Raw genomic sequence first — 26,231 nt, forward strand, 5'->3', positions numbered from 1 at the left:
ACTGCATAGTTTTACCTCTTCAGGCTCCTAACAGTTATTCAGTAAACTATTTGAAAAGTTTAGAGGGTAAAATCATATACGTAACGTATGCAACCAGTGATGCAAGTCGACACTGCTTTGTTTTAAGGGGTCACAAGCCATAATAGTTGGGAACCACTGCTCTAGTATATGAACCCAAACGACAGCCCTTCTCATCAAATCATAATTATGATTTAACAACACGGTGGTGAATTCCTTTAGCTTCATATTAAAGGATACAATATTATTTTTTCAAGTATGTCTGAAAACAATACTCATACCCAAAAGTACATTGAAACAGTTTTTAGTCACTACAATCTTTTCTCTTATCTATACTGGCCTTTCCTAACGTAATAGGGGACAAACCTGAAAAAATGTAAACCTATCCTTTAATCCCCTTTGGAGAAATTAGTGCAGTCTAACTATTTAGGAGCACAGCACAAAGGGACCAGGTCCAGATCCGAGGCCAGCGCCTTGGTAGTGCTTCTAACACGCATACTTGTTGATGTAGAAGGAAACAGGAGTACCTGGAGGAAAGCCACACCTCCACACAGAAAGTACCAGTACTGAGACTCACACCCAGGACTTTGTTGCTGTGTGGTGACGGTACGAATCTCTGAGCCACTGTTCCTCGTTAACATGATTGATAATTAGGGCGATGTCATGCCCCCCCACCCCCAATTCTTACAAGACCAAACAATACAGAGTGAAACTCCCTCATCTCCCTCTTCTAATCAATCTTTGATGTGGTCAGATGTCTTGTTCACTCTAACAAGCCATTTCCCCTCTGTGCAATCTACCTCTCCTCCTGCTGTCATCCCATCCTTCTCTCCCCGGCGGTTTTCAGATGCTGGTTAATTAACCGGACCGTCACACCCCCCCCCATGTCATCAGCATTCGTGAGGGAGAGCAGCTGGGTGACCTCCGTGACCTCTGTTAAGGCTGCTAATGGCTGACTAGGATCTGGCCTAATAAGGTGGTGTGTGTTCATCTTCGTGTAGGTTAAGTGTGTGAGTGTGTGCGTGTGCTTTCATGTGTGTGACACCCTGTATTTCTGCGTGCCCTTTCTGGCCTCACTGGCTGTTTGCGGCCTCGGGCTGTGCGACCAGAGCCAGTGACAGTGTGTGTGCTCAGCAGGGGACAGTATTTAGGCACTGGGAGCTGTGGCCGGGGGATCTTTGGGTCCATAATGAGCTGTTGTGTGTTGTGGAGCTGTGAAGCAGCTCGCTGGGGGGGGACAGAGGAGCATTGTTGTGCAGCTCACCATAGCTCAGCTCAGCAGAGGAGGCCTGACTGAACCAGGCTGGGAAGCACCACAGGGCAAACATCTTCTGGATACTTCTGTCTGTCTGCCCTCTAACCTCTAACATCTACAGGCTGTCATCAGCGCATTCGGTCGCGTTTCAACTGTTTTCTTGTGTTTTTATTAAAATAAAATATTGATGCCCGGTTGGTGTAGGTGACTGAGATGCTGAGCTTGTAATTACAATGTCCCTGGTTTGAGTCTGGGTGGGGATCTTTGTTGTATGTCAACCCTCCTCTGTCTCCCCTCATTTCTTTAATTGTTTGCTATCAAATAAAGGCATAAATGCCTCCCAAAATACTTTGTGTACAAATTATCAGTGATACACATTCCAATGTAATTTAGTGCAAAGATTAAGAAGTGGTCAAAGAAAGCAACTCAAAAGGTTCCAGCTTTATAGTGTTTGAAATATGCAACACTAAAATTGACATGATAAAGGCCTTAAAGGAATAGTTTGATATTACATGTTTCTGCTAACCCCCCATAAAACCACAACATGTTGTTTTTACACCTCAGTTTATATACAAACTAAACAAACAAAATGCAACATGTTAATTATTGAGCTTTAGTGTTTTGTGTTGATAGGTGGATTTTGGTACCTTTGGACAGAGCCAGGCTAGCTGCTTCCCCCTGCTTCCAATCTTTATGTTGAGCTAAGCTAACTGGCTGCTGGCTGTAGCCTTATATTGACATGAGAGTGGTATCAATCTTCTCATCAAACTCTCAACAGGAAAACAAATGAGCAGGTTTTCCAAAATGTCAAACAAGTAAAGGTGAGTCCTGCTTTATTATCTAATCTAGAAGAGGGGTCCAGTGTCGAGACCTTCATCATTTCAGTTTTGTACTCATATGTTACAGTAATGTGTTTTATCAAATGACCACATATTAATCTTTAGCATATTCTAGCACCAGGAGTTTGTTAGGGGCACAGCATCTCATTTCTGATTGTGTGGCAGGTTAATGTAGCCCTGATTTAGTGAAATGAACTGCTGCAATTTGTGTCTGACTTTTGAATTTGAATTATGACGTTGTATGTACATTAGTGAGATTGAATGTTGTGATTTGAGTTTTGTTGTGAGTGTTATTTGTAAATGCCACTTTGAGATAGGTCGGGTTTTTAATTTACTTTCTGTTTTACTGATAGACAATTATATATAAATATAAAAAGCCCCTCCAAAAACTGCACCAAACATTTCAAATTAAACCTCAAAAAGCTTTCAGACATTATACAGGTACAGTAATTAAAGAATAGTGCAGGTGCATGCAGAGCCATCTTAAGGTGTGTGCCAGTTCTGTTTTCTGATTTTTTATTGAGTTGCAACCATGGCTATAGTGTTCTTGCAGGCTGCGATGGATGTTGGCATAATCTGGGCTTAACTGAAACCCACATACAAATTCAGGATGTATAATTCAAATTCAGCTTGCTAGTTGCACAGCCTTTACACCACATCATGGAGATTTCTGAATTTTGTATTTGTGATGTGACCTACACGAGCAGCCCACCAAGTCAAATGCATTACACCGACTTTGACTTTGACTGATTATTGCCTTGTCCTACTTTCTGTCTGCTCACTAGCCTGTCTGTCTGCTCTGAGTGTTTGTGAGCCTGAACACCTGTCTGCGCTCCCCTCTGCCTGTCAGTCTGTCTGGCAGCTCGTCTGTACGTATGTGCAGGCGATTCCTCTGTGAAGCTGACTAGTGGAAATCTTTCTGCCCTTTACGAGCTGTGTGACATACAGACATCGGCTACTGTCACATAACAGAATAATATGATTGCTCAACTTCATTCAGGTCTTCAAAAAATAAAAATAGAAATCAAAATGACAGACATGAGGAATGTCATAAATCATCATATTCAACACTCTCTATTCCCAAATATCCCATCCATCTTTCTGTCTTGTTTCCTTTTATCTCTCCATGTGCTCTGACAACAACAGGCTCTTTCATGTAGACATCTTTTCCTCAGACCCCTCAGGCGCTCTCTCTCTCTCTCTCTCTCTCTCTCTCTCTCTCTCTCTCTCTCTCTCTCTCTCTCTCTCTCTCTCTCTCTCTTTCTCCTTCGTTCACACAGATTAATTAAATGTTCTGAAGAACTCATGATTGGAAAGTCTGCACCACTTTCTCTCTGTCTCTTTTTGTTTCTCCCTCTATGGCTCATAAAACATGCTCATAAAATCCACATTTGAGTTATTATCCCTACTTCTAAAAATCAAGACACAGATGTTTTTGTTTTCATAAAAAACATCACTTTATTTGTGGTTTCAGATCGATTAATGTCAGACAAATATAATACCATGGCAGATAAAATATGTTCTCATATGAGTTATTTCCATTTGACTTTTAAGAGAGCATGCAGTGGTTGACAGGTGAAATGTAAATTCTAAGGTGCAGTTAATAATTTGTTTTTCCTGTGCTTCACTTTTTAAAAACAGAAGTTACCAAGTGCTTTACAGGAGGAGAATTCAACCCACAAAATAAAAGTTATTAAATAAAGAGAAAGCAAAAGAAAACCAATTAGTTTTAAGATGCTTTGTAAAGATCCAGAGTCCCACTAAGTAAAGCACAAACATTCATAAACAACAGTTTTAGAACCTCATTCAACAACTGTGTTGTTGATGTTAGGGTTGGTAGATGAATCAATTAGTCCGTTGACAGAAAAAGTATCGATAGCTATTTTGATAATCGATTAATTGTTTCTGTCATTTTTCAAACATTCTCCGGTTCCAGCTTCTCAAATGAGACGATTTGCTGCTTGTCTTTGTCATACATCATTATAAACTTAATATGACTGTTGGTCGAACAAAACGACACATTTGAAGATTTCACCTTGGATTCTGGAAGTTTTGATGGCCATTTTTTCACTATTTTTTGACAGTCCATGACTAAACAATTAATCGTTGAATCGAAAAAAGAATCCGCAGATTATTCGATAATGAAAATAATTGTTAGTTGTAGACCTTTCGTTACGTTTCAGGTCATGTAAGCTTACATGAAGCTGTCTGGAGCCTCTCATATGCAGAACTATAAGTTCTTGCTTAATTGCTCAGTTGGATGCTGATTGAAGACCCGGGAGTTCACCTGGGTTCATATGGACCCACTGTACTCTTTATTTAATTTGCTTTTGTTTACTTTATTATAATGTTTGAAAAAAGAGTCACATAGAGACACAGTAATTACAAGCAATCCAAGCAAGAAGTTATAAGACAAAAAGAGCAATAACAACTCAGGATTATCTGAAAATGTACAATAATCATGTTTCCACAAGTATAACAGCACAATTTAAGATCTATATAGTTAAATGTTATGTACAAATATCACATTTATAACTTGAATCTGACAGAAAAACAAAAAAGTGGAATAATATTCTTACAATTAAGTGAGGAAACATTTCCAACAACTGATTTTGTCTTTGCAGAATTTTAAATGTAGCTCACAGCCGACATATGTGCATGACTAAACAGCGTGCTGGCATGAATGACTGAGGGGCAAAACCGTCATAGAGTCACAATATGAATGCCACCATTGTCTGTGTCACCATCATCCCCGTCTTCATCATCACCATCACTCTCTGAGTTTCAACATCGCCCTGCATCTGAGTCAGAGGCACAAGTATGAGGTTTATCTCTGACTTTTTCTCACACTCTTGCTTTATTTTTCCTCCACGTGATTCTCATTTTTCTTTTTCATCAGTACTACAAATCATTTCTAAATGTCTGTCTTTATCTCTCTGTTGTTCGTTTTCTTTTCTTCCTTTTCTCTCTTAGGCTGAAGTTGTAGCAACGAGATGCGGACACAGCAAACCACCGAACAATAGGCCATTCATGATGCCCTGCAATGCAATGATGATCCTGCTCTGCCCTCCACCCCCCACCCTGCACCAGCCTCCACAGCTGCACAGGAATGTGGTCCAACAAGTTACCCCCCCCCTTCCCTGCAGCCGCCACCACCATCTCTACCACCGCCACCACCTCACCAGTGCTGCCGCCATCGCAACCGAAGCTCCTCTCTCCCAAATAAAAGAGACGAAGAAGGCAAGAAACTATAGAGGGGGGAAACTCTGCAGACGGAGCACAAAGAGAGGATTCATGGTCGGTCACATACACTCCCAGAGAAAAAAGAGGGGGACCCATTTAAGTGTGGTGCAGCTGCACTAATTTACTGGGTGAAAATGGGCAAATAAAGGAGTGGCAGAGGTCAGATAGCAGAATCATTTTTTATTCATCCCCAAGGATGGCGTGTCACTGCATCGTCAACACTTGCAAGTCTGCATGATGGATAAATCCAGTGAAAAGTCCGGAAAACACCTGCAGCCTTTGGTGTGACAAATCCACCAGTTTGTTCCAAGCATAATTTCAAAATAAAAGTAAGATTTCGAGCCACTCCCTGACCTGCTAGAAGTCCCAACACGACCCTTGTTTTTCATACATTTTTCGATTCACGTGTAAATACTTCAGATGGCGTCCAGCCCTCATGTTTAAGAGTCACAGCAAGTTACTGTGTGATCCTCGGTTAACACTGAATCTTCTTGACCCACAAAACCCCCTGAGGTGGTAGAAATGTTGTCTCCCTTTTGGAGGATGTCTTGTGAAATCACTGCGCTGGATCAGCTGGAGGAGAGGTTCTTAATGAGATGTACAGTGCAGTGTGAAAGTCTGAGTCAAAACATTTGAGTCACATGAGGTTCAGTTTTATTGATAGTCTAGCTTCAGCGCTGTAATTCCCCAAGCAAAATCACTGACCTCAACTGTTTTATGCACAAACCCTGAGAGGAAATGGCATTTGTGAATTAAGTACAGTGTTTTTCACAAACCAAGAAAACGCAAAGGAAACCCAAAGCACGAGAAAAGCCTTTGTATTTACAGATAAACTCATTTTAAACAGGCACTTTCAAACTAGGACGGGCATTTTGGGGATAAAATCTGAAGCTTAGAAAGAAGAAAACATGCTTCTGCGCCACTTCTCGCCATTTCTGACATATCATTTCAGATCCTTTTGTCGAGTTCGTCATCATTCGGAACAAATGACGCCATTCATTTCAGCCCCAATGTGCCCATTGACATGGGAATGAATGCTTTCCACCAATTATACATCAGTTTAATGCAGAATGTGACCCAGCATGTGAATATTTGACCGCTGTGCATGCTTCCCTTATCTGCATCCTTCTCACACTCTCTCTCTCACTCTATCTGCATCGCTCTGTTTTTCTCTTTCTCTCTTGCCTTTTCTCTCCATCCATCGTCAGATTTCAGGAATTTCCCCTGGGAGTTGTTTGAGTATTAAGGCCAAAGCAAAAGGGTGTTCGCTCTTTCTTTCCTCTTCTACATTCCTTGTCCTTCCATCATCTGATCACCCCATTTTTTTATCTGAAAACATCCGCAACAAAATATTCTCCAGAAAAAAAACTTCAAACTCATCCCTTTACTCAATTTCATCCTGATCACACATGAAAGACGGCTGCCCATGACTAAGTGTGCACCTGAAGGCTGACTCTTTGACCCCCCTGCTGATCATGATCTTTGACCTCCCTGCTGATCATGAGACCTTGTCGTCCTCCCATCCTTTCCCCCAGAAGCCGCAGGAAACGGGCTCTTGTGACCCAATGGTCTGTGCAGTCATGGAGAGGCCCATTACTGCAGTCACATGGCAGGTTAACACAGGGACTGATACAACCATGTGAGCTCTATTTTCTAACAAGTTACAGCTTCGCCCGAGGCCCGTGATAGTTTCACACAGGGCACAGACAATGTCTGAAAATGCAAATCCAAGCAAAACACCAGATTGCTGTTTTCCCATTTTTTTGTTTTTGTTTTTATCCATACATATGAAATGAATCAGCTTAAAGAAATGAACAGGTGATAGTTCTTTGGGTGACAGGTGGAATACCCAGGAGTTGTTTCATTTCCTGTTAAACTAGTTGGCTACATATCTGTAAAAAAAAAAAAAAAAAAAAGAAGTCTGTGAGCTTTTTGGCTTTTAAGATATTGATCACCAAGATGTGACATCTAACCTGTCAAAGCTGTTACCTACTGTACTTTTTTTTTTAACTTATAAGATCATGAATATGTGCAAGTTTGACTGTCAAAATAAAGCATATAAGTTTAAACTCTCAGGGTGCCAGGGGAAGAAATGTAAAGGTTATCAATGATATAAAAGAAATAAATGAGTTGATGGTCCCTTTATATTAAATCAGTGCTGGGTTCTCATATCATTACTAAAGGCTCTGTAGGTTAAACTGAAGGAGTTTGACATCCACTGTCTCAGTTTTACCTCACACTGATCAGTTTGAAGTTCATCATTTCTCTCGATTAGTCAAATTGTTTTCACTGAACATTACAGTAATAAATGGAATATTTGATTAGAAATACAAACAATATGAACATATGAACTCATTTGAAATGAAAGAATATTTTAAAGTATCTGAAAATTAGAGACACAAAGCAGCTTAATTTAGAGAAAAATGAGGCCTATTTTCGAGGCTGTACTCCAGCTGAAGAACAAAAGACCTGGAGGCAAACAAGGAGGAAGTGACAATATAATTGAGAAACCACAAACAGTATTTATCAAAATTTACATCTTCAAAGATGAATTAAACGTTTTTGTCTTAGTGCAACGAAATTATAACGAGTGCTTTAAAATTGTTTAGTAACTTTCTGAGGCCTACTGCAAATTCACAATTAATAAAAATAAATAGACCATACACGCACTACTGAAAAGTTCGCCTCCTTCTTTGTATTTTATTCGTTAAAATAAATAAATGTTAGTGTTTAAAATAATGATGGACAGGAAACATCGGACATCTCGTTTAGGTAATATTTTAAAGGCCACGAAACTTTCCTTTCTTCTCTTTGTTCGGTTATTACAGGTTTTAATCATTGTAAGCTATATTGTAAATACATTAATAATATAGTCCTATATAGACGCATACATAATAAAATGAAGAGCCTTTATAGCGACAGTTTTGATTTTTGCGTTTCAGGGCATTGAAATCCGTTTGAGGAAAATAAATATTTTAAAAAGTTCGTATTAATTATTTTGTTTTAGTCCCAAACATTTGATCGTTTAGCTTTTTGAGCGCACATAATTATGAAAATTTTATTGTCCTCCAAATTATAAACAGAGGCTGCACGTTATTGTTTTTTTATCTTTTAGGTAGAAAAAAAGTCCAAATAATCCAACATTTAACTTTCTGAATCTCTTTTTCAATAAGATTTCTTTATTTTCCGATATCACCAACAAAACGAATTTAATATGAAACGGAACCACTATAAGATTAATTGTAAAATACAACTTTTAAAGATTGCAAAGGTTTTTTTTTTGTTTTTTTTTGTTTTTTTTTACAACAACAATACAGTAACTACTCCGGTAAATAACACTAGTTTAGTCCTCCGCAATTTGGCATTATATCAACTCAATAATGAGGCGACAGGAAATAATAATGTCATCGAGTCACTACATTGTAACACATTAGTTCATAGCAACATAAAGATACTTATGCTGAAGTTATTAATAAGTCACTACTGAGTCACGGAATATACAGTAGCTTAAATAAGACTTTTATAAAGCTATTTTAACTCAGTATTCTATATTAAATGCAATATTGACAACATTTTAAGGGGTAAATTAAATGATAACATTTTGCGATGGATTTTTTTTCCCAGTAAGGACACTGACGATATAAAAACCACCTTGCTCTGTCTGAAGGACACCCTGGGGGGCCATGCACATCCAGCTGCATTAACTAAACGCTCTCCGTAAAACCGCAGCTTCCTCGCGCCCTCTGGTCTGCACAAACCTTATGAACAAACTCCAAAGCGAGGCGCACATTTTAAACACTCTTCTGTCAAAATCAATCCTGGACAGACAAAATCACTCACTTCACAAGCCTCGGAGGCCTCATGCAGGATCCCAGTGTTGCTAGTTGGTCGGTGGGGTGCAGCATAGGTGCCCCCCCACCGCTGCCCCCTCACCAACCCATCACCGCCTTCATCCCCAAACACAGCTCCCTACCATCAGCACCTCCGAGGCCCAAATCCTGCTGCTGTGGAGAGTATTTACAGATATAAAAGTGTCGGAGCGGGAGAACCAGCGAGATCCAAGTGTCCCGTCTGCCGCAGAGTATTTTCTATGTGTGCGCGACTGGTGTCTATGCTCGGACATAAGGGGAGAAAGACGCACACATCGCTCTCTGTTATCAACTTTTTCCATGTTTGCAGCACAAAACTGCTTTTTGTTCCCCATTTTTTCATTTACGAGGGTTAATGGATAGAGGCTTGGGCGTTTGATCACATGGCTACAATTCACCTGAGCTGGAGACAAAGAGAGCAAAGAGAGAGGAGAGAGAGGGCGAAAACTGAGAGTCAGGCTCAACATGAGAGGCAACGCACACACAGGGGTTATTGTTGCAATCATTTTGTGTGTGTGTGTGTGTGTGTGTGTGTGTGTGTGTGTGTGTGTGTGTCCGGGGGCATCAGATGCTGCTGAAGTCTCTTCCTTCCCATCAGGCCGTGCTTTAACGGCACAAATCATGGCCCATACAAGCATGTAGTGGTAAAAGGGACACTTCCACTGCCACAGTCTATCTTTACGCACAAAAACACGGAGAAAGAAAAATTTAAAAAGTCTAATATTGATTCATAACTTAATTTATTGAAGAAAAGGTGACTTGTAGGCTCTTTGTTTTAAGAAATGTTTTGTCAAGGATTGGTCTCTTTAGCCTCTTTACTGTTCACAATATGTTTTATCTTTTCATCTCCAACATGATCCCAGCCTTCAAGTCTTCGATTCTTTCAGCAGTTTTTATTCAGAAATCAGCTTGATTAGACTATTAGATTTGATTATTGATAAATGAATTGTGGTATTATTTGAATGAAATGATTTCACATCGATCTGCATTTCAGATATGATTTAATGACAGCCTTAACGTTAAAGTGGATAAGGTCTTTAAAGTCAAATTGGTGATTTCTTAAACATTAATAACTTACCGGTTCAGCAAAAGTGGGACATTTGTGTTTTGGAACCAATTAATTTTTTTTAATCCTAAAATCTTGCCACAACACCACGCGTCACTTAACAGCCATTTTCATGTGTGACATCACCATTGTGGGCGTGGTTGGAAGTAAACGACAGGCTGGTTGGCTTGTGTTCAGGGAAAGTGAACCAGCAAATGAATTGGACTCTTAAACATTTAAGCGTTTTCAAGTAAATACAAGTTGGCCAGCTATTGCAAACATTTTATTTTAAGAAAGTCATGTTGTCTCTGAGCACATTTCAAAACAAAAATGAACAATCATCTTCAGTTGCCTTGGAAACCGTATTCTGAGCAATGTCCTAAGCAACTAACTGTGACACTTTTCTAACATGTTCAATGCAGCATTTCTGCAGTATCATACATTTTAATTCAACAGTGTGCATGATCGATGAGGTGGCTGAAGATGTATATATAAGATATATATGTGTATTATCAAAAGGTTAATAATGATCAGTTGATTGTAGTGTAATTGATTGCAGTTATTCTGAAAAATACAAATGTAGTGTGTAAACAATTTTTTGTAGTTATGGTAGACATATTGAATTATCTAAAGGAGGTGATGTGTTGTCTTTCCTTTAAAATGCATTGCACTGTAGATCAGTGTCTCTCTTTAACAGACCAGCTGTCCCACTAAACATGAAAACCCTGAATGAGGAAAAATGGGGATTTGAGAGTCTGTAGCTTTTAAACAACAATCAATTATCTTCGAAACTTTACAGGAGCGAGGAGTGAGTGAATATTTATTATAGCAGTGATCCAGCACGTTTGCCAAAAAGTGGCCAACTTTTGCTGAACCCACCCTCCCTCTCCTTTCTAATTAAAACTTCTTTTCTTTTTTTTAAGTTGCATTAATTGATGATTTAATTCAGTATTCACCATACTTTTATTTTTAAAAGATTATACTTTCAAAGATTGTTTTGTGTTCAGATAGAGACATATTGATAATGGATTAATTATTATTGATATTATGACGACATTATTAATCACTAACCCAAATAGAGCCTTTCCCACAAACCCGATTATTTTATATTTCTTTTCTTTAAAAAAATAAGATCTAGTTTTCATTCTAGTTTTTCATTTAGGCTACTTAACTTATATCTCTCTCTGAAGTTTTTTTCCTTCTAATTATGAACACTGTAACTCAAAATTACAAGCTTTATTTCCTGCATTAAACTGAATCCGGTAAAATCAGAACTTTACAATTCAGCTGTGAATTTCTTTTTTTTTTTTTTTGAGGAACGTGACCACAGGAGGCAATAATTCTCCTCATGATTGTTTATTTGTTTGATATAACATGTCAACACGTCCAACAAAGCTGGCCTTCTCCTGCCTCTAAATGGGCGCACTGTAGAGTCATTTAAGCCACTCCGATGTAAAATCTCACCTCTTCTCTGTTGGAAATGTTGCACTGACGGACAGACGGGCATTAACAGTGCAGTGCTCCCGTCCAATCAGAGAGCAGCGGGGTAATTAGAGGACCAATCAGAGCGCGGCGTGGTGCCGGGGGGCGGGGCTGACAGTGTGCTGGAATGCTGCCTCTCTGGGAATGTTTTCCACTTTCAATCACTTTTTTTTCTGCCAGTCCGTCTCACAAGGCGCTCTTTAAGCTCCGGTGTTGCCACACAGAGCAGCCATTCATCGGCTCTACAGTCAGCCACACACACTCCCATGTTGAACCACTGGACATCTAAACTGGTAAGTTATGTAATTTTTAAAAACTAAATTTAATGGATAAAGGGGAATATTTCATATCAGTGTTTATGTGCCAGTTTTCTCATTATTTTTTTATTGAAAGAAGTTTAGCGTTAATTTGGCTTTGATGAAAATATTCTATCGGCGGAATATTATTTTTCTGGATGCGGTTCTTTCGTCCAAATGGCATTATTATTAGCGACTATTATTATTCTTCTTATTATTACTGGCTACAGATGCAGTTTTGGCCGTTATATGGTCACATTTAGTTTAGCTAAATCTATTAACCGGTTTAGCTTGAAGTAAACCGGGGCATGTTTGATTCACAGGAAAACTAAAATTATAATTTTCCCCATTTGTGAACTTTACTAGTACTGACTTGTTTCTCTTATACTTGATATGATATTTAGGTGTAACTGCTTCTGCTGAATTCCAGTCAGCGGTGGAAAGGATTTGGACACTTTTACGCAGCAGTATGGCTTTGCCTGAGAAGAGTCTGCAGTAACTGGGATCGTCGTAGACTCCAAACATCTTATTCAATTAAAACGATTTAATTACGCTGAACAGTTTGGACTCTCTCTAAAACAAATTTTGCATTCGAGGGTGGTCTTGTCATTAGTTGAACGTAAAACAAAATGTCCGGCGAGGAGCACAGCCTGTCCGAGGCGGAACTGAGTCCCGGAGGATCAGACGATGGTCACTCACTGTCACCGACTCAACCCGGAGCGCCACCCGGCCAGGACTCACCTCTGACCGGGCCGCCGCAGCAGCTGTCCGCGCTCTGTGTCGGGGACGGCAGCGGGGAGGATGGAGGCATATCCGGAGCCAAATCAGAGGAAGAGGAAGATCGCTTCCCGATCGGCATCAGGGAGGCGGTCAGTCAGGTGCTGGACGGATATGACTGGACACTTGTGCCTATGCCCGTACGCGTAAACAACGGAAACAAAGCTAAGCCCCACGTAAAGAGGCCCATGAACGCCTTCATGGTGTGGGCGCAAGCGGCGAGGAGGAAACTGGCCGACCAATACCCCCACCTGCACAACGCGGAGCTCAGCAAGACCCTGGGCAAACTGTGGAGGTTTGTATAGGGCGGTTGTCCCAGAAAAGAACAGTGTGGCCATACAGTGGCACATTTCCTGTGTAGTCTGTGCGTAAAGGATACGTGGGGATGTAGATACTGAACTCAAATGGGCAAATTATAAGCTCAAATTGGTGACTGTAAACAAGGGAAACACCTAGAAACAGAAATCAACCTTTTGATTTGTTTTTTTTTATGTTCCTTTAATATGATGTATACTATATAACGTGTACTAAAGCTAGATTTATTGCAGCATAAATGGCGAGTTAAAACTCGCCCTACTCTTTTCCTGTATTTATCCATTATGCGCGGAGTTGAATGCGACAATAATTATAATTTTCAGACACATGCTAAGAAAATACTTTCACATTAACTCTGACGGCCTATAAGACTAAAATCACTCCTTGTGTTTCTCCCCCCAGGCTGCTGAACGAGAACGACAAGAGGCCATTCATCGAGGAGGCGGAGAGGCTGAGGAAACAGCACAAGAAGGACTACCCGGAGTACAAGTACCAGCCCCGGAGACGCAAAAACGGCAAACTAGCTCCTGCCAGTGAGTCCGACAGCCAGGGAGAAGGGGAGGCCAGCCACTCCCAGTCCCACTACAAGACCCTGCATCTGGAGCACAACGGCGGGGCTGGATCCCCCCTGGGTGATCTGCACCACCACCACCATCACCACCACCATCCTGCTGGTAGGTGGCTCACAGGTGCTGAGTCTGGACACATTTTTATTTTGACATTTCAAGAGATATTTGGATTTTTAAGAAAGAAGGGAACATAAAAAAACAACTATTTTGACCCACAATTCCTCAATTAAAGTAAAACTAAAAGGAGACAAAAAGTACCTGATGTCAAAGTTCACCTGACCATGTTGTTCCTTCTCCTCTTTCCTCTAGGTCAGGGTCACAGCCCACCCACGCCCCCCACCACCCCAAAGACAGAGCTCCAGTCTGGGAAACTGTCAGATTCCAAGAGGGAGGGGGCATCAGGAGCGGCTGGAGGATCAGGGGGGTCCAGGGGAGCCCTTGGGGTGGGAGCTGAAGGGGCATCCGGTGGTCCGTCATCATCGAGCGCTAAACCCCACATCGACTTTGGCACCATGGACATCGGCGAGATCAGCCACGAGGTGATGTCCAACATTGAGCCATTTGATGTAAACGAGTTTGACCAGTACCTTCCTCCAAACGGCCACCCGCAGAGTGCAACCGGGGCCCCTGCAGCTGGATCCTCGGCCTCGTCTTACGCCTACGCCCTGGCTGCTGCTAGCGGGCACTCCGCCTGGCTCTCCAAACAGCAGCAACAGCCTCAGGCCTCTCCGTCTTCCTCCGACCCCTCCAAGGCCCAGATCAAGAGCGAGTCCGCGTCCGGGAGCCACTACGCCGAGGCCTCATCCTCTCCCTCCTCAGGCACCCACGTCACCTACGCCCCTCTCAGCCTCCCTCATTATGGCTCCGCTTTCCCCTCGCTGGCCTCCAGGGCTCAGTTTGAGTACGGAGAGCACCAGGCCCCCGGGGCGTACTATGCCCACTCCAGCCAGGCCCCGGGGCTGTACTCAGCCTTCTCCTACATGGGCCCTACACAGAGGCCTCTGTACACTACCATAGGAGACCCCTCCAGCGTGGCCCCCTCTCACAGCCCCACACACTGGGAGCAGCCTGTTTACACCACACTCACAAGACCTTGAGGGAGACCAGCTGAGCAGAGGGAAATATGGGAAGTGTGAGTGGATCTGTGTGAGCGTGTGGTTCTGTATATGTGTGTGTATGTGTGTATGCGTGCCCGTGCCATATTGATGTTATATTAGAGGTTTTTACTTTTTTAGCCAATATAATGCAAGACGCATCCACGGGGCCTTACACGGTTTAAAAAAACAGCCACAAACTCACACAATATAAAGTGTGAATCATGGGTCAACAGCCAATCAAGAATTAAATCAACTTTAACAAAAGTGTGCCATCGTAAATGTATAAGTTGGGATGTACAGAAAGTGTGAATACATGAGCGAGACACGGAGAGTGAACAGACATTGCATTGATGTGTGACTCTGATTTGACCCAGAAAACGACGGGTTTAGACTGACGTAATCAGACTTTATTAACCAAACTAAAGCAGATGTTTTTGATGTTATTGTTTTATTTTATATGAGTAGTAAGTTTATTGTCGTTGTTGATATCCTAGGGTGTAACTTTATTGTGACTGATTTGATATTACACTAATACATCTGCACCACTGCTTTGGGAAAAGCATGTTTTGTTTCAGTAAGATGTTCCCTGGGGTTGTTTCTTCGTGGCCAGAAAAGGATAGTTGCAACCTTTTTTTCTTTGTAGATAGCGCACTCCGTATTTCTGTCCTTTCATTACATTGACTTCACTGAACTGAAGAATTAAGCATTTAAGGGGAAAAAATGGGAAAAAGAGAGGGAAAAGAGAGCTCTTAAAGATGTATTTCATCTTACCGCTCAGTCTTGGACACTTACCTCAACTCGATTCATTTTGTGCCAATAGCAAAGGAGAAACACGACTCTGGATACCTGATAAAATAATGTTGAAGGTATTCAAAATTTAAGAGCAGTAAACCCCCACTTTGGTTTTCCTTTTTGCTTTTTAAGTGCCTAACATTTTGCTGATTCACATCTGATTTATCCAATAACTGAGTTAAAATGTATAAGTAGTATAAGTCTCTACCAAATCTTTTCAGATAATTGGCCAGCTTTGGGTCCTACTTAAGGATTAGAATCACATGTACGACCGTTCTGCACTGCATGTAGGCCAAAAGCATGTTTTCATCTGTACAGTTTTTTTCCTATTTTGTGCCCAAATAGCCCTCTTCCTCTTCAGCAATGTGAATAATGGTCATTACCACAGGCTTCACTTTTATTACGTGATGCATACTTTATCATTTTATACTGACCCTCTTACCGTGTAGTTATTATTTTTATGTAAGTAATAATGCATTGTGTGTCACACCTTTGCTTCTTCCATTTTGTATAATTCTGGATAGTTTTGTAAAGTGTTTGCTATACATTCACTTGAGTATTTTGCTTCCATACAAGAAAAGCAATGTTGAAATATTATTGTTGTCATCTATTAAATCAATTTATTTATAAAAAAAAATAAAAAATCCTGTGTAAGAGCGTTATTTTATGCAGCAGCGATGGTTCAGAGATAGCACATGGAGCAGTTAGCAAGTGAAGGGTGAAAAAAATAAATTAAAAACATGCTGCTGACGTGTGAACTGTAATAACAACACAATCAGTGCCCCACCAACCTAAGCTGTTTAGTGTGTTTGTGTGTGTGGTAGGCTAAAATTGACTACTAATTCCCCACATTTAATCGGCTGGGGACTGCGTGTTACTGAGAAAGACAAAGAGAGCCATTCAGCGAGGGAGAGGGACAGAAAGAGAGAGAAGGGGTGGGTGTAAAGAGCCAGAGGCAAGGCCAATTTCAGCTCAGTAACCGGCGTACACTTGGACTTTTGTACATGGCCTTCCTTTCACTCTGCCCTCTCCTCTCCACCTGAGGCTCCCTCCCTGCCTCCACATTTAGCTGCTGTTCAAACCCATTCAGCGGGCATCCAGAAGCAAAATGTCAAGTCCATTGTACTGGCATTGTGTTTGAGGGAGGTGCAAAACAAAGATGATGATAGACGAGGGGATCTTTTGCAAAAAGAATTTTAAAAAAGCTGTACATTTTTTTAAAGGAACACCATAAATTACATAAAGACTTAGTTTATGAATTAAAAAAATGAAGGCACTCCATAACTTGGATTAATTCAACCAATCAGGTGATACACAAACACTGAAAGAATAATGTTGTGAGCAAGGAATGAAAAGAGATAATAGGATGGGAAGGAAAAAAACGAATTAAGTAGCTAGTTAGATGAAAATAACAAACAGGACAATACTGCAGCTGCTGTGGTTACAGCTTTAGGCCGACCTCTTTGGCTAGTGCAGAAACCAGAAATAAACACTTTTCATCTTTGCGGGGACGACCATTCGACATATATGTCATTGGATGGTATGTTGATTTATATGATTTGTCCCTGATAAATAAATACAATACAAAAAAGTAAAGATAAGGTGAAATGAACAAGTTAAAAATAAAGATTGTTGTTTGTTTGAAATCAATCCAATCCAAATATTGCACGTTTTACTCCACTGTATCTATTTGACAGCTGTAGTTGCGAGTTTCTTTGTAGATTAAGATGTTGCACACAAAACATGAGATCATCTTTTAAAATCTGATGCACTGTTTTAGATTTATGTAATCAACAGTATATAAAATAGTTAGAATTAGCCGACCACTTGCAACATTAACATGCTGTTTACATGTTAATGCATCACTAACAGCAATGCCATAATATAATATATAGAATATTATAATACTCTGAAAAGGGCAGTTCTGTATAATCAGTACTTTTGATATTTTAAGTATATTTTTCTTCAGGGGATAACATGTTACCAGCTTTGCATCAGACTGAAAGTAGGTCACATGGATATAAAAAGACTAGTTACCAGGATCCAGGTAAGCTGTACAGTTTCAGGTCAGACTCCAGACCAAGTGGTGGCGGTAATGCACCTCAACATTTAAAGGAGACGAAGAAGAACAGGAGGAAGAGGAGGAGGAAGAAGAAGAAGAAGAAGAAGAAGAAGAAGAAGAAGAAGATGCGTGTGATGTAATTCCAGGGGCTGGGGAGCACTCACAAGCATTAAATCTGTGAAATCATGCAGACAAGACCTTTTTGACCTCTTTTTGAAATTCCTCATTTAATATACAGACTGCACAATAAGGGTCTGATGGTTTGCTTCGTTTGGGTCCCTGCTCACGTAGGAGTAGATGGAAATGAGGATGCCGATATACTGACCAAGCCGTCACTCAGATCACAAACAGTAAACATTAAAATACCGCTGAGTAAAGCTGAGGGTAAAATAATTATAAAGAGACAAATGCAAAAAGTATGGCAAGAGTACTGGGACCTAAACCTAAACGATACTGGAAGACATCTTTATAATATCCAGAAACAGGTTTGGTTGGGAAGAAGGCTGGGCAGGAACCGAAAGGAAGAGGCAGTCATTACCCGTCTTATAGAGGATAGGACATACTGGACTTAATAAGACACTTCATAAAATAGGTAAACACCCAACTGGTAGATGCACACACTGTGGGCATCCTGAATCTGTCCAGCATGTGCTGCTGGGGTGCAGGGCCTATGAGGAGGAGAGGAAGGAACTGACATCAGCATTAAAGAAAACTAAGCTAAGTTTCCCTGTAGGGAACATACTTGGAGATGGGGCACGGGGAATATACAATCACCTGATTAAATACCTGAAGGAATAGGTCAATAGAGAGGATTTAAGTTTTTTTGTTCTGTTTTTGTCTTTTATTTGCCTGCTAATCTACATCTAATCACAATCTTTCACACGGTAGGTGGCAGTAATGCGCCTGCAAGCTGGTTGCCAACCGCCAATCAAAAGAAGAAGAAGAAGAAGAAAGAAGAAGAAGAAGAAGAAGAAGAAGAAGAAGAAGAAGAAGAATTATTATTATTATTCCAGCGGCGCCAAATCTGCAGCGGACAGAAACCCAACACGAAAGTTGTGAAGAGTTCCGTCACCGACTAAATAGGTAAGAATTAGCTTTATTCAGATTTATCATGATATATGATACTTAAATGTGTTTTCGCAGCAGCCTGAACTACGTGTAGCATTCAGTTAACGTTTGAGTTTATCTGCCACATTGTGATACTTTACAAGAGCTAGCTAACATGTCTGTGTCTGTCATTTGTGTCGCTATCATGGCAGGTTGTCAGGAGTTAAGGAGCCCCGAAACACGATAAAGTCATCTTGTTTCAGAGTCGTACATTGAGTAAGACTTGAACATGATAAGATAAATATATCTTTTGTGTCCGTTGTCCTCTCAGCCAGCTGTCATGGACCTCAGCCCCTTTGAAACAGACAACTCGGTCAGCTGCCGGCTGGCTTCTCAGATCCCTGATGTCTGCCGGACTGAGGACTGCTGTTTGGGCATTGACGAGGCAGGCAGGGGGCCTGTGTTGGGTATGCTGTTGGTTAATTTTGGAAAAGACAAAAGAATATCGCTATAATCTAAAACTTAGTGTTTTAATAAGACTGCATCCTTACATCTTCTGTTGCAGTCATCCACAATTTATCATGAAGATAATAATTTACTGTCTGCCACGGTTTGAATGCATTGTTCATTTGTTTTACCACTCATTGCATGGCGTGGCATATGGTTCACATACTTACAGTATTCATGTTTTGTGATCCAGGGCCCATGGTGTATGGAATATGTTTCTGTCCAGTTTCCAAAAAGCAGGAGCTGAAGGACTCGAAAGTGGCAGGTAATCCTTTTGGCCTACATCTCTGCAGATGGTAGCTGAGAAGGATGTTGCATAGCCTCGCTCAGTGTGAGGCTTTGAGCTCGTTCTCGCTGCTATCTTAGTGAAGAACCTAAGTGAAACCCTTCATTGCATCCTCAGTATTATTACATTCTTACATTGTAAAACAAATATATGCATTTTGTCACTCCCTTATCAGATTCAAAGACTCTAACAGAGGCAGAAAGAGAGAATCTTTTCCAAAAACTGGATGAAGCCAGAAGTTATGTAGGCTGGGCTTTGCAGATTCTCTCACCAAACACAATCTCGACCAGCATGTTACAGAGGTATTTGGCACATAGAGAGCTGTTCTTTTTTTTCTTTTTTTTCTTCATAAATTGTGTTTTACATTCACATCCTAATAAAATGTCTGCATTTGTTAGGACAAAATACAACCTGAATGCCCTTTCACATGATACAGCAATTGGTTTAGTACAGTTTGCCTTGGACAGTGGAGTACAGCTCAAAGAGGTATGTAAACAAGTAATTCATATAAATATAAAAGGTGCACAACTAATGCTTTTGTTGTATTGTCAGGATCATATTTTCTGCTGTGCTGATATACACAAATTGTGCTTTTTTAATGTAGTCATTTCTAGCCATGCAGAGTGCCTTTTAATGGAAGATGGATTTCAGATCTTGACACGTACTCCTTTCATTCAGTCAGTAGAGGGTCTTTTGGCAGACCCACACAAACTGTTTTGTTTTGGGCCTTGGGGTTTCTGAGTCACTATCTGTGTGCCTGTTTCTTTAAGAGCACTGCATTTTGATCAGGAAGTAGTCAGTAGTCGTGCTGGTTTTTGAACTGTGTTTATGTTTTTCATAGTTTTACAGCCCCTGTGAATTGTGTGCTCTTTATGAACTGTACAGTGTTGTGACCGAAAGTCATGAATACATGCAACTGATTCAAGACAGAAACATTAAACATTTGACAGCATATTCTCATTTTCACTCATTCTTCTTTTCTGTTTCCTGTCTTATGTGGCCTGCCCTCCTCCATCTCCCTGGTTTTCTGTAGGTGTTTGTGGACACAGTCGGCCCAGCAGAGAAGTATGAGGAGAAACTCTCAAAGCGGTTCCCGGGTATCGAGGTGACTGTGAGGCCAAAGGCTGACTCACTCTTCCCGATCGTCAGTGCAGCCAGTATCTGCGCGAAGGTTAGTGACCACCAGCCATCTGGATCTCAGTCTCATGCCATTCACATTCCTGATTATTACAGTTTGTTACCCCCATATTACTGTACCTCCAGAAGGCTGTGAAGTTACCTTGAGTCTTTTATTGAAAGAAGTTGATCTTGTGGTGGGAATAGTGGAGCAAGTGTTTGTTTCATTTCACATGTCTTTGCCTTTAGGTAAAGGGCATTTGAACATGTTAAACAAAGATTAATTACAAGATGAATACATTTTCATGTATTTATCAAGTAACAGGAGTGGGGCTCTGAATCCAGTTTTACATTTGTGTGACCATGTAGTGGGAACAGTGGTCTCTTGGAAGTTTTATTGATCTTGAGTTCAGCAAAGTTAATTCTTATGTTGGTTAGCAATTAATGAGCTGATATGTCAGAATCATTTCATTGTTGAATATGCTCTGTTGTTAACTAGAGCCTGACCGATATGGGATTTTTGAGACCGATACCGATTTTTGAGGGGAAACATTCACCGATTACCAATATGGCAGACGATACAGTACATTTTTGAGCTGGAATGGGGGAAAAAACCTTTTTATATGTGGATTGTGCACCGAATTTGCACCAATATGTCTTTGCAAAGGTACTCAGAAGGCTGCTTTCTTAAAAAAAAATAACTTTATTAAATATTCTTTAATATGTTAAATAATTAAACATATACATTGTCAACCAATTCTAGAAATTAACACTGAGAAAATAAAGAATAAATAAAAATAAAATAAATAGCTAAATAAACATAAGCACTGGTCAGTATCGTCAATTTCTGAAGTAGCAGCAAGTACAAGTACCTCTAAGTTGTTCTAAATGTACATTGGTTACAGTCCACCACTGCTCTCTACTAAACCACATATTCTCTAACTTCAAGCTCTGAGATTCATGCTACAGCTTTGTTTCGATTCTGATTTCAACGGATTGAGCTCCAATCAGAAACGCTTTTTTCTTGCTTATCAAAACAAATCATCTGTAGCAATATTTTGCTGTTAATGTAACAGTCACAAATATTAACTCATGGTTCGCTGCTGCCGAGTCGAGAAAGAAACAAACAACGCCTCTGCTATAAATGTTCAGGGGAAACGTTCAACGTATCCAGTGAAAAAAAACAGCTCCTGTGACTTCAATATGGGGATGTTATTTATTTACTTTCTAGCATTGCATCTCACCAACTAGGTAACAACGTAGCGTGACTTCAACACTCAATAGACTCAAATCACCACCGCGCTGTTGTCTGCTGAGATGCTCTGATGCTAACCTTTCAGTCTGCTGCTGACTGACAAACTATAGCTGGCTAGCTACCTCGCTAACACATCAAACTGTTGTGATGAGCATGAGTGGTGTGACGGTTGTCAGGGACAGGGTTATATTAGAGATATATTGAATGGGGAAAATGATGGTTTATTGTTTATTAACTTTCCAGCAATATATTTCACAAACTAGTTTGCAACTTAGCAAAGTATTGTAGCCATAGCGATGGCCCACATTTCCCAGCATGCACTGCGTAGTGCTGAAAGCAGTAAGTTAGCTGCCTTATGTTCCAAAATGCAAATGTTACTTTTTGGTGTTTTTAATGTGTCTGTTCAGAACATGGTGGTTCGTGTTGGTAGTTGTCATTTTCGTGCTGGTTTATAGTTTTAACCATTAGTGAGGTGGCTGTTACATTTCCTGACACCAGCTGTATTTTACTGGTATGATTTCTTGGGAGCTGCCTCTTCTCTCTCATTTTACACTGCTTGTCACTGTCGTGACAGCACACTCTGCCGGATAAATTTTGTAGCGACACCAAAATATTAACACAAGCTTTTCTTTCTGCCTATATACTGAAAAGAAAACAGTTTTATATCAGTTAACATACATGGCCATACCGATAAATCAGGCTCTATTGTTAACTCAAAGTAAATTACTATGTCTGTCTTTGGCATCTGAACAGTTAAGGCCATCTTCAGAACAAAAGGGGATTTGAGTGTGAGTTTCTTTAGTCAGCTGAATACTGACTACTGGTGTGTTAGGCAGTGGGAGATGAGTGGATAAGTGTGCTTGTCTTCCTTTTTTTTTTTTTCTTCAAACTTCAAAACCCTACCAGTAGTTTTTTCTGCTGCCATTTGCTGATTTTTCAGGTGGCCAGGGATCGTGTTGTAAAAGGCTGGAACTTCGCTGAGGACCTGGGAGAGGTGGATACAGACTACGGCTCAGGATACCCCAACGGTAACAGAAACAATCAGCAGCTTTTATAATCCTCCCATAATGACATCCATGTTTGAGAAATACTTTTTAAATGTTTTGAATAATATTAGCATGTGAGTGCACTTACACTATTATCAGGCATTCCTTTTTTTAACTCTGTGTCACTGGTAACATGACCTAAACAAGACTAAGATGGTTATCTGTACTACTGATACTGAGACAGATTTTTTATTTTTTATTTTTCCTGTGTTTTCAGACCCCAAGACTAAAGCGTGGCTGCTGAAGTACCTGGACCCAGTGTTCGGTTACCCTCAGTTTGTTCGATTTAGCTGGAGCACTGCCCAAACCCTGATGGACAGCAAGGGTGTGACTGTCCACTGGTAAAGAGCCTTCAAACTTAATTTTGTCCAAAATCTGTGAATGTATAAAATCAGAGGCTGATTTAGGGAGTTAAAGAAGAATACCATTGAAATCCAGCATTAAAATATGATTTACAGTATCTGTAATTATTCTGCCCTGAGAAAATTACTGTCTCTGGTATTTAACACCAAGTATCTGGCAGATAAGAAGAATTTTCTAAAAGCATTAAAATAGTTTCCAAGTCTTTTCCATAGAAGCCCAAAAAACCTGACAAAAATGGTTTTAAAAATTGCTTTGTTGTGTGTGTGTTTGTAGATAAATATACTTGCATGTTGGTGTGTGAAAACTCCAACCCCTTTTGATTTTCAGGTCACGCTTAATGTTTGTGTAAATCATTTGAGACAAGTGCTAACCACAGTGTAAAAATCAGGTTGTTAAATCTGTCCTCAGGGATGATGACGAGGAGGATGGGGAGAAGGCAGCGCAACGGCAGAACAACAAGTCCATGTTGTCGTACTTCAGTGCATCAGCTGGAGGTAACGACCAAAACCCGACCCACCAGACACACCGCTTCTTTACTGAGCGGAGGCTGAAGAGCCTCAACAGACTCTGAAGACAACACAGTAGAGGACATGCACGCACACACATACAGGAAACCATAAGCTCTTTTTGAGATTTTCATATACAGCCCAAACAGATGAGTCTTCGGCACAAATGTGGATGGACTTTGATGAAACGTTGCAGACACGAGATGTTTTTATCACCAATGCTGTCTTAAATGAAGATCTGTCTTTATTTGTCCTGTTTGTACCTGTTTTTTTTTTTATACATAAAATGAATGTTTAAAACATATGTTTTACTTTCTAAGAGTCTTTTGTTTTGAAAGTCTACACCATACATGTGAAAGAAGCAAAAATGCATTGAAAAGTGTTGCAATCTTTAATGCCAGTACTGCCCTCTGGTGGCGATGTGACAAAATACACCAGAGGTTTGAAAATACATATGAACCTTTACGGGTCCCAACACAACCACGTTCTGGTGGCTGACATGAACAAATACTAAATATCCACCATAATATGACAACTGCAGAATGAAAACCACTCAGTTTGTTCCACATACACTGAAATCATAGTCTCTCATTATGTATATCACATTGTTTAGGCTACAGTGCCGTGTAAAGACTATGGCTGATTTGTTATCCTGGGTATCGTATGAAACCTGATTCCAAAATGAGGAATACAAACATGTTTTACTACAAAACTGCTTTTTTTTTTCATTCAACAAAAGAAAAGAAAGTTGACAAATGTTGTTTGCCTAAATAAAATAGTCTTAAATTATTTTTAAAATCAGGAACTGTCAAATCAAAGAATAATTTAAGAAGAGTAATATTCTCAGTAAGCTTTTAATGCCAGCTTTCAGTAATTGATAGTATTTGGAGGATGAGGTTTGATGGTAGTATAGCATCCTGTTCCCCTCTGTAAATCCCACAGTGTAATCTATATGAACAAAGCACGGTTGGCGTCGCATAGATTGATCTTGAGATGGTTGCCAAACGCTTGTCTTCTCAGAAATCGCAGTAGTGTTCTCCTGTTGTTGATCGGTCTCACATCCCCTGAGAGCTTCAGACTCTCCAGGCTTTTTGTCCAGTCTAACACTTGAACACAGGAAACTTCACATTTTGCCAAGGGAACAGAAAAGGCAGCTGGCTAAGAATGGGTGTCCATCATATTATAAGAAAAATAAATACTGCATTGACTTGCCCAGCTTAACAAAAGTTAACTAAAAAAATAAAGGCATATCCATCTGTCCACCGTTGCTAGTTCTCGTTGGGTTTGTGTCTAGACTCTTGGATCCTCTTCCCACAGTTCATAGCTAAAGTGGAGACCGCAAACGAAGACAGGATCACAATCGAGGTCCCCACAAAGTGAGATGACGCTCCTCTGGGGGTTAATCTCATGGTTCTCCTGGGGAGAGTTTCTTTGTCGAAGGCAGCAGTAGCGGTCACTGTCGGGGCCACGGGCTCCATGGTTATGGATGTTGCTTGGACGTAAGGAAGCTGAAGGCAAAGTCCACAAGATGGTATCGAGGAGATTAGGCGTTGGGTCTGCTGCAGCCTCTGCAGGAGGTGTCTGGATCTTAGGGCTCCTGTTGTGTTCTGTATTCTTTACGTCCATTTATAACCTCCCCAGGCTCCTCATCTAATCCCTCTAAGTAGCCCGGTCTCCTACTGCGTCAATGGGATTAAAAATAGTTAGCCCATGACTGCAGCGGACTATGGTGGTGATCTATTTCTACTTTAATTCTATTAGATCATCCTGCCATTGTTCCACAGTGAATGAATGGAGTTGTTTATGGGATAGAAGCTTGCAAACAGTCAACAACTCCAGTGTGTAAACATGTAATTAGGAAAGGGCGTAAGGACACTGATGACACTGAGAGATACGCAGTCAGTCATGAGGGTAATTTCTTCACGCCTTCACGTGTTAGTTTCAGTCCTCTTTCTCTTCATATTCATCACAACCGAAAAGAAAGCTCTTTACTCCTCTAATATGCTCTCTATACATTTTGCACTTTTGTTAGTATCTCAAAATATCAACAAGAGAAAAAAAGATGAAAAAACTCAAAAAGCAAGGCAAATGTTTACGAAAGCGGTTTTGTTAACCAAAAGAAATAGCCCTGTCTTACCAGACAATAAGGACCAAGGTGCACATGAGGTGAAGCAGATTAGAACCTACTAATATTTGGCAGCTAGTTCATTTTTTTCCATTGATTACGGGCTGTAACTGATACCAGAAGAGCTGCTAGAATGAGTCACAGTAGACGGTTATCCAGGACTGTGTTTTTCTGAACATGTACTGTTCGTTCCCTTAGATGAGATAAGAGAGTAGAGCTGTAGAGAGACTGAGAAGAAGATCAATCAAAGATCCAGGCTGAGTACATCTGATCAAGGAACAGTACGGGACAATTATACAAAACTCAACTTAAAAGTTCAAA

General features: G+C 40.5%; 2 protein-coding genes and 1 long non-coding RNA gene across 4 annotated transcripts; 2 read left to right on the forward strand and 1 right to left on the reverse strand.

Annotated features, from left to right (window-relative positions):
- Window positions 1-6,489: 6,489 nt before the first annotated feature.
- Window positions 6,490-9,834, reverse strand: LOC122873802. The gene is made up of 2 exons (XR_006377516.1): window positions 9,196-9,834; window positions 6,490-7,247 (listed from the first exon to the last, which is right to left on the reverse strand). It is a non-coding gene; the product is annotated as an uncharacterized LOC122873802 (long non-coding RNA).
- A 2,062-nt stretch (window positions 9,835-11,896) lies between these two features.
- On the forward strand, window positions 11,897-16,241 carry LOC122873555 (transcription factor Sox-10-like). 2 transcript variants are annotated; one of them, XM_044190396.1, is made up of 4 exons: window positions 11,897-12,044; window positions 12,452-13,119; window positions 13,542-13,828; window positions 14,018-16,241. In XM_044190396.1, the coding sequence occupies exons 2-4, from the start codon at window positions 12,677-12,679 to the stop codon at window positions 14,803-14,805; spliced, it is 1,518 nt and encodes a 505-aa protein (XP_044046331.1). In that variant the 5' UTR covers window positions 11,897-12,044; window positions 12,452-12,676; the 3' UTR covers window positions 14,806-16,241. The 2 variants fall into 2 exon arrangements, with proteins under 2 accessions (XP_044046331.1, XP_044046332.1); XM_044190397.1 differs by having other exon boundaries at window positions 13,542-13,813.
- A 2,339-nt stretch (window positions 16,242-18,580) lies between these two features.
- On the forward strand, window positions 18,581-24,089 carry rnaseh2a (ribonuclease H2, subunit A). Its single transcript, XM_044190398.1, has 9 exons — window positions 18,581-18,742; window positions 19,038-19,173; window positions 19,407-19,478; window positions 19,675-19,801; window positions 19,898-19,985; window positions 20,533-20,670; window positions 22,811-22,898; window positions 23,134-23,257; window positions 23,688-24,089. Exons 2-9 carry the CDS (start codon window positions 19,047-19,049, stop codon window positions 23,848-23,850), a joined length of 927 nt encoding a protein of 308 aa, XP_044046333.1. The 5' UTR covers window positions 18,581-18,742; window positions 19,038-19,046; the 3' UTR covers window positions 23,851-24,089.
- The last annotated feature ends 2,142 nt before the right edge of the window (window positions 24,090-26,231 follow it).

This window comes from Siniperca chuatsi, linkage group LG3, assembly GCF_020085105.1.
Source record: "Siniperca chuatsi isolate FFG_IHB_CAS linkage group LG3, ASM2008510v1, whole genome shotgun sequence".
Taxonomy (NCBI): Eukaryota; Metazoa; Chordata; class Actinopteri; order Centrarchiformes; family Sinipercidae; genus Siniperca; species Siniperca chuatsi.